Below are 9,129 nucleotides of genomic sequence, written 5' to 3' on the forward strand. Positions count from 1 at the left end.
ATTAAGATTAAAGATAAAAATATCATCATCAAAGGATCCTACTAATTAAAAAACAAGAGAAAATATTAGGAAAAAAAATGAATATTATTTAGTAAAAGTTAACAAGTCAAAACTTCTTTAGTTATTTTATTTTTTTTTATAAGGATTTGTGCTTTCAAGAAATATGCGAAAATTAAAAAAAATCAATAATTTAGTGAAAATGAGATGCAAAAAAAAAATTAAAAGAAGTAAAGAAAAATTTTTTAAGTGAAGCTGATAAAGACAGCAATATTAATGAGTTCATTACTAAATAGAAAAGAAAATATTATGAAAATTATACCAATAAATTTTTTTTTTATAATTGCCCTCATAAGACACAAAAAATTAAACAGAAAGTGTAAAATAAAAATTTAGAGAAAAATAATAAAGGAATGAATATGAAAGAATTCAAAGCTGGAGAGAAAGAGAAAATGCAAAAGAAATTTCATATTTGTAGATAAGATTCTTGATTTTTTTAAAAAATTAATATAATAATTACAGATTAAAAAAATTAAAGATTGTATTACAAAGATAAAGAAATAGAGAAATATGGTCATACACGAATCAAAAAACGATATAAAAAAATATGAGAAAAAAAAATTTCACGAATGTGATTTACAAATTTACATCTTTGTTAAACAACAAATTAACAAGAAAATTAGAGATAATTGAAAAAAGAAAATAACAGAGATTCACAAAAAGCGCAAAATCGAAAATACCATGGAAAAGAACATTAAAAATAATAACAAAGATAAGAAGTAAAAATATATATTGTGAAAATAATAAAGACTGAAATACCACCTATTTATTATTAAAACCTTATAATATAAAACTGGAGAAAAAGAGAAACACGTACACAAAATTTAAAAAATCAAAGATCACGTGTAAAAGAGCAGCAAAAAAAATAAAAAGAAAGTGAAAAATAAAAATTTAGAGGAAAATAATAAAGGTAGGAGTACCAGAAAATCTGAAGCTGAAGAGAGACAGGAAGTATAATCTTTTTTTTAATTTTTGAGAAAATTAAATTTACTTATTTTCATTATTTATTTTTTGTAAATAACTAAATAACAAAAAGAGTACAGATAAAATAATTAAAAAAAAGAAATTGAGATTCAGAAAAATTAAATGTAATCGTATGCTTAAAATTAGTATTAATTGGATAATTATTTTATGAGGAAAAAATTAAAGAATATAGAAAATATACATTTAAATGAAAATAATAAAGACAAAAATACCACAAATTATTTCATGTATTTTTTAATGAGACTTCTTAGTATAAAATCGAAGATTAAAAACTTAAGAATTAAAAAATTAATATTTTGCGAAAAATGATAAAGGTAGGAATATGAAAGAATCCAAAGCTGGACAGAAAGAGAAAATGCAAAGGAAGTTTTATATTTGTAGATAAGATTCTTGATTTTTTTAAAATTAATATAATAATAAACAAAATTACAGATTATATTATAAAGATAAAGACATAGAGAAATATGGTCATACAAGAATTAAAAACTATATAAAAAAAAGTATTAAAAAAAGAAAAATCAGAAAAAAAATATGAGAAAAAAAAATTTTGAGTGAATATGATTTTCAAATTTACATCTTTGTTAAATATTAAATTAACAAAAAAATAGAGATAAATAAAGAATGAAAAAAATAGACATTCACAAAAAGCGTAAAATCGAAAATACCATGGAAAAGAAAATTAAAAATAATAACGAAGATAAGAAGTAAAAATGTATATTGTGAAAATCATACAGACTAAAATACCACATATTTATTATTAAAACCTTATAGTATAAAACTGGAGAAAAAGAGAAACACGTACACAAAATTTCAATAGTCAAAGATCACGTGTAAAAGAGCAGCAAAAAAAATAAAAAGAAAGTGAAAAATAAAAATTTAGAGGAAAATAATAAAGGTAGGAGTACCAGAAAATCTGAAGCTGAAGAGAGACAGGAAGTATGATCTTTTTTTTAATTTTTAGAAAAATTAAATTTACTTATTTTCATTATTTATTTTTTGTAAATAACTAAATAACAAAAAGGGTACAGATAAAATAATAAAAAAAAAGAAATTGAGATTCAGAAAAATTAAATGTAATCGTATGCTTAAAATTGGTATTAATTGAATGAATATTTTATAAGAAAGAATTAAAAAATATAGAAAATATAAATTTAAATGAAAATAATAAAGACAAAGATACCACAAATTATTCAATATATTTTTTAATGAAACTTCGAAATCGAAGATTAAAAACCTATAATAAAGGTAGGAACAAAATAATTATGATGAATCTTAATTTATAGTAAATTTATAAAATTACAGATGAACTTAATAAAATTATAAAAAAAAGTGGAAATAAAAAAATTAAATGTAAAAGGTAAAGACATTAATATTACAGAAAATATTTTGTTTTATTTTTTTTAACTATTTTTTTGTAAATAACAGATTGACAAGTAAAAGCAATAAAATTAAGGTACAAATAGAGACAAAAATTCGAAAGTCAAAAGTCTTATGAAAAAGAGAAGTGTCAGAAAAAAGGAAATAGCGATAACAGAAATTATAGTTAAGCGTCTATTTTTTTTAATTATTTTTTTTATAACACACTATTAAAAAACAATTATAGATTATATTATAAAGCTAAAGAAAAAAAAAGACGGTCACCCAAGAATTAAAATTTGTATAAAAAAGATGTATTACAAAAAAAGTAAAAAAGACAAAATGAGGAAAAACGTTAATTTATTAAGAAAATATGATTCTTAAATTTACCTCTTTGATAAATAACAAATTACGGATAAATAGAGAAAAAAATAAATATAGAATTACGAAAAATTGCAAAACCGAAAATATCAGGGAAAAGAGAAGTAATGAAAATAATAATAAAAGTTAGGAATAAAAATGTATGTGAAAATAATAAAGACAGAAATATCACATAATATTTAATATATTTGTTATTAAAAATCTACTTGAAGAAAAAGAAAAATACGCACATAAAAATTAAAAAATAAAAATGCTGTGCAAAAGAGAAGTAAAAAGGAAGTGAAAAATAACAGTTTAGAGAAAAATAATAAAGAGAAAAAAAGAGAGAAATATCAGAAAATCTAAAGCAAAAGAGAAAGGAAAAATATGAACAATATTTTAATTTTTTTGGGGATATGATTTCTAAATTAATATATTTTATTTATTGAATATTAAATTACGAAAAAAATTAGACGTAAATAAAATATGTGTACATAGTTAAATTTTCTAAAAAAAAAATCCAAAGGAATGGAACGAAGGTTTACAAAAAATTGAAAAAAAAATCTTATGCGACAGAGAAGCAAAAATTATAAAAAGAAGTAGGGAATAAAAGAATTAAATGAAAATAGTAATATTACAAAAAAAATTCTTAATTTATTTCCTAAATTTACTTTTTTTTATAAAATTATACGTAATATAATTATAATAATAATAATCTTTATCTAGCATAAAAAATCTACATATAAAATACAAAATATTTAACAAAATTCAATAAAATTATAATATTTTTATCAATCCAGTACATTATAACCTACTTTTATCAGCAGAAATAGCATATATCATTAATAGAACCAATAAATTTAAGGTAAAAAAAATATAAATAAAGACAAGAATTTAAAAATCAGTACATTTGTGAAAATAAGAGGCAAAAAAAGTATTATCGAAATAATAAAAATAGAGCACCTAAAACTAAAGAAAAAACTAAATAACGGTAACAAAAAGTGTAGTTAGATAAAAAGATTTAATTTATAAAGAAATTTTTTAATTCAATTTTTTATAGCAGTTTGACAAAGAAAACAGATAAAATAAATAAATCTATGAAGTTAGGTAAAAGAAGATAAGCAAAACACAATTGAAAAATCAAACATCTTATGGAAAAGTAAGTAAAAATGAGGAAAATTGAAGGAGACTAACAAAGACAGAAATATCTATAATTCTAACTAAAAGAATCACTTAATTTTAGTTTATTCTTTAATTTGATTGATAACAAAAATAAGGAAAATAGAATGAAATTAAACAAACAAAAGAAACATTGAAAGTCAATAGTCATGTTAAAAAAAAGAAGTCAAGAACAGAATGAGCAGATTTAGATACAAATGATATAGACCATAATGTTAGGGAATACAAGACTAAAAAGAAAGAAAAGATATCAGAAAAAAAGTATTCCTTCCTATTTATTCGTTAATTTCCTATTTTTGCAGTAAATTTATTCTTTATAATATAAACTTAATGCACATAAAATGGCTCCTAAAAAACATTTTTTGCATAATATTTTTAGGAATTACTATTAGATTCCCAGAACAACATGTTACTGAAAAATCCAATAGAATTTCGGTGAAAACTCCTCTAACACTAAAAACGATTTATTATTATACAGGTCCAAGAAAGTCAATTAATTATTACCGAACAAAAACCGTTTCTAAGTAATCTTATCATTTTAATTAATAAACGCTTTGGCGATTCCGTGAACTTTTCACTAATTATCCGTAAAATGACAGGAATAATAGTATGCCGCCCACCGACATGAGTAGAACATTTTCATGAATGAATTTCGTATCGTTCAATGGGTGGGTTTTGCGTTACTCATTCTTGCGATTTTAAATACGGTAACCTTACGCAACGGTTTAAAGGAAATTAATTAGAATGCCCCATAATTAATTAACAAAAATCAGTGACGTATTATATGAGAGAGAAAACATTCTCATATGGTTGTTTCACGTTGCTGTTATCTTATCCGATTATGATGATGATGATGATGGTCTTGTCTTTATCGTGCGTTGTCATTATATCGACACGAAAGTACACAAAAATAAGGAAATGCAACTTATTATTTGGTTTGTGAATAATTTATTTGACTGCGTGATGGAGGAATGAAGCGTTGAACTCGATATCGGGTTGGATCGGAAGTTATGGCTAAATATGTGTTTTTATGCAATCAAAAGTTTGTTTTAAGAAGGAAGTAGAGGTTATAGACAGTCGAGATTTCTAGGGTATAAAAAAGTAAAGAAAAAGGACCTAAGAAGAGTCTTCAGGGGGCCAACGAGGCTAGTATGGAACTATCTAATAAAACTAAAGAAGCTGGGAAACTAATATAGACTTTCTAGTAGACACCCTGTTTCTTTAAGAATCAAAATTTAAGGATTTTACATAAAAAACATTTTTTAAGCACTCTTAAAAAATAATTTTGCCAGGACATGAAAATACCAAAAGACGTAAATGAAAGTATTTTTTTTATGAAAAAAGGCTTATGTTCATTAAATTAAAAAAATATATATATTTAATTTTATTTAGCTTTTATAAATTTGCTATTTTTAGAAATATCAAAATTATTTGGAAAACATTTTTGGGTACTAAGTACTCTAAAAATACAGTTTTAGTCGTAGTCGTAGTATAACAGATAGTATGTGTTATGGCAAACATTATATTTTTTAGACTAAAATTAAAGCCATTTAAAGAGTTTGTTAATTATTTCTAAATACATTAAAATGCTCTTCAAGGTGTGTTGCTTTTTTTACAACCCTTTAGTTTTCTAAAAAGTCTCATTATATTTTAAAAAAGCTGTATAATTTTTGTTTTCTATATTTTTTTCTTAGAAAACTCAAAATGTTGTTAACAATCGTAGTGCATGGAAAACAATTTCTTTTTTTTTTTTGACAAGCTCTCAAATCTCAATTGAATTAAATTTAATTAAACTTGACAAAAATAGTTTTTGCAGGAACAATTATTTTTTAATTTCTTTTTTCTTTAAAATGCAATTCTCATTCTTTATAAAAATTCGAAAATTCCTAATAAGTATTTTTAAATACACAAATACGCTGAATTTTCATTTTTAAAAATTTTTTTTTTCATTTTTCAAAATTGATTTTTTTGCCTTTTTTTTTCTTTAAAAATTAAAATTTGTCTCAAATTTTCATCATTTTCCTAAATGGATTTAAGAAGAACATTTTGAAAATAATAATTTATTAGGATCCATAATTAGTTATTGAATCTAAAATCAATTTTTAGCCTCAAAATTTATTTATTATTACAGGTTAAATATTTTTAAATTAGAACTTAAAAAAATCTGGAACTATTATACTTTTATCTATTAAATACGAGTACTCCAAAATTTATTTGTTAGAATCTTAATTTCTTTCCACTTATTTTCCTTAATAATTCAATTTTTCCTAAAAATTTGATTTTTTGCAATTTTTTCTTTTAATATTTTGAATATTGAGCAAATGCAACATTTGTTTTGTCTAAAATTAATTTTTTTCTATTGGAAAACTGGATTAAAAAAATCATAAATTATTTTTTTTGACAAGTTAAATCCAGAAAAATAATTTGAAAAAAATAAAACTATTTTATTTATAAATTCTTTGGCCATTACCGATAGTTGCAAATACTTTATGCTTTAATATCCAAATTAAATTTTATTTATCGGAACCTTTTAAGTTTTTTTTTGAAACAACTTTATTTCCTAATTCTTTTTAAAAATAATAAAAATATTATGCAAAGTATTAAAGAGTTCACTTCCCAAGCAACACACCACATATTATTATCAATAAATATATATTTATTACACGATTTTTGGTTTTGGTATATTTATCAACCGTATATGGTCAAGGTATATTTATTAAACTGTAGAACATCCGTATATCATATACGATTCTGTTCAGAAAAGGGAAATAAATTTCGGCATTTAACAAAATTGATATAGGATTTATATATCTAGTTTTTAAACTCGGTTACTACACATCAAATATTTGATGACATTTCTTGAAAAATCATTGTTTTTTGTCCATATTATCCAACCTAATAACGCTGTTTTTATACTAAATATTTATATACAAAATTATATCAAATTTAAATAAACAGTATTATTAAATTAAATATTCAATATATATTCTCTGCAAAAACATTGTTTTTTATTGACAAATCCCTTACCCCCCCACCCACCCCAAACATTTGCTCAGTAAGAAATTCTTTTGAAAAATCACCGTTTTTCGTCCATATTATCCAACCTAATAGCACTGTTTTTGTATTAAATATTTATTAACATACATATACATATATAATTATATTATATTTAAATAAACAAACTTTTTTGTATTGGATATTAACGACGAAGCCTGCTGCTATTCATGCGTATTATTTTAAAAAACAATGATTTTTGAAAAAAATTTCTTACTAGTAAATTGTGTGGGCTGGGTGGGCAAGGGTAAGGTTAATGAAAAACGTTTTTTTGCAATAAATAAACAGATGCTTTTTAAGAAAATTAATATAAGAGATAAGACGTATATCGCAAAACAAAATTTTAAATAGGGTCAAAATCGATATAAAAAAACATTAATTATTAAAATTTTGTAACTACTTACTTTATTACATTTTTCAAATGCATATATCTCGAAAACTCTTTGACCAAAGTATCTTATGTGACCTATTATTTTTTGTTAAAATTAGCATAGAATTCAAAAAAAAAACATATAAGATAATGCTATTGAAATAACACTGCTGCAGTACGAATTACCCTAACCGAAAAAAAATTAATAGACAATTAGTTCGAATATAATAAAGTATTTAATTTTTCGATATCGACTATTATAATCTCACCATTCTGCCTAATTATTATTCGATTTCCTAACACTTTATTAAATACCTTATATGCTAACCTAATTATTATATGATCATCACTAAGCTTTAATATATTAGGTAAATTAGGCAAAATTAACGTTAATGAGAAACGATAACCTGATAGATAACTTATTTTATGCTTAATTACTGATTGCATTGATATGAATTTTCAAGTGGATTTACGAACTAAATATTTTTCTAGAATAATCAACACAGGTGTGGCTCTTTTAATATTTAAAAAAATTATTATATACGTATATTGTGCTTACCTCTGGCTTTTGGCGATCCTTTGCTCCAACAGTCTACTCCAGCCATGTAGTAGTCAAAAAACAGCAGTTAATCCAGGAAAAAAAATAATTAAAAAAAAATCGAGAAAAAGGAGACACTCGTTTCTCCAGTTAGGGTAACTCTAGGTTACCAATACAGGAAAACTATCGCGTTAAACCGTCTATCGTATCGTAAAAATCGTATGATTCATTGAAAAACACGCGTTTTCGGGTAAGCGAGGAGAGTGTGTGTGTATGTATGATGCTTCACTCTCTCGCTAGATTTCGATTTTGATCGTTAAGGTCGGGTTCGTTTGTGAATGAAATTTTACTAACGACGGGTTTTATATGTCTCGCCCCCTCTGCCCACCTTGTCGCTCTTTTGTTTTACGTCATTTATTTTTTTTGCGATGGTTCCCACAGATCCCGCGGGATAAACGCACGTCGGTTTCGTTCGTAGGTTCCGGGATCGAGATTTTCGTTGTGCTCTGGTTTATCGGTGCCGTAATCCGCTATTATTAGGTTCCGTTTACTTAAATCAGTCAGATGTGATATTGTCACGTTTAATTGTTAAAAATTGCTATTATTTTTTTTAAAAGCTTTTTAGTCTGCTCCTATTATGTTTTCTCTTATGCACTGCGCTGGACCTATGCTTCCTCTACTCTTTTATTCAACATAATCAAAGCAACAAAACTTATATTATTGGCAATTAGTTCAGAATTCGGACCAAAAAATCACAAATTAGTTGTAACCAAAAAAGAGGAATATTTTGAAATAAATAAAGAAAAAATAGCTTATATTAAATTGGATTGACTCCTTAAATTGGATTGACCGAGTTTCCTGAGTCCATTTTTCAATTTCTTTCCAGTCCTCTAGCATCCAACAATGTTCTGGATGACTCAATAGTTACTAGAGATGGGTTGTTATTTGACAATCTGGTATTTGTCAATAGTTACCCTCAACAAAAAGCAACAGATATACAAATAACAGGGCTGATGCCTGATATACCATTACACTTACATTCACAAAATACAAATATAAAGAAATGCGTGTAGCCTTAGAAATACTGTTGACAGTTCCATTGACGTTATTGACAAGAATGAGGGTGGCATGTGGCGGGAAATTTAAACCTGATCTATTGCGCGATATTTGATTTCGAAGTCATTGCAAAACTATAGAAGTTAATACGTTAACTGGAGAATGATAAGAGATG

The 9,129-nt window shown here is 24.3% G+C and overlaps 1 protein-coding gene across 1 annotated transcript in view; it reads right to left on the reverse strand.

Annotated features, from left to right (window-relative positions):
* LOC126733995 (uncharacterized) overlaps positions 1 to 8,219 on the reverse strand; it is a 30,551-nt gene extending 22,332 nt beyond the window's left edge. Inside the window, exon 1 of the mRNA XM_050437502.1 lies at positions 7,920 to 8,219. Coding sequence (XP_050293459.1) covers positions 7,920 to 7,965 — 46 coding nt within the window. The 5' untranslated portion in view covers positions 7,966 to 8,219. The remainder of the gene's footprint in view (positions 1 to 7,919) is intronic.
* Between the last annotated feature and the right edge of the window lie 910 nt (positions 8,220 to 9,129).

The sequence above is a fragment of the Anthonomus grandis genome, chromosome 3 (assembly GCF_022605725.1).
Source record: "Anthonomus grandis grandis chromosome 3, icAntGran1.3, whole genome shotgun sequence".
In the NCBI taxonomy this organism is placed as follows: domain Eukaryota; kingdom Metazoa; phylum Arthropoda; class Insecta; order Coleoptera; family Curculionidae; genus Anthonomus; species Anthonomus grandis.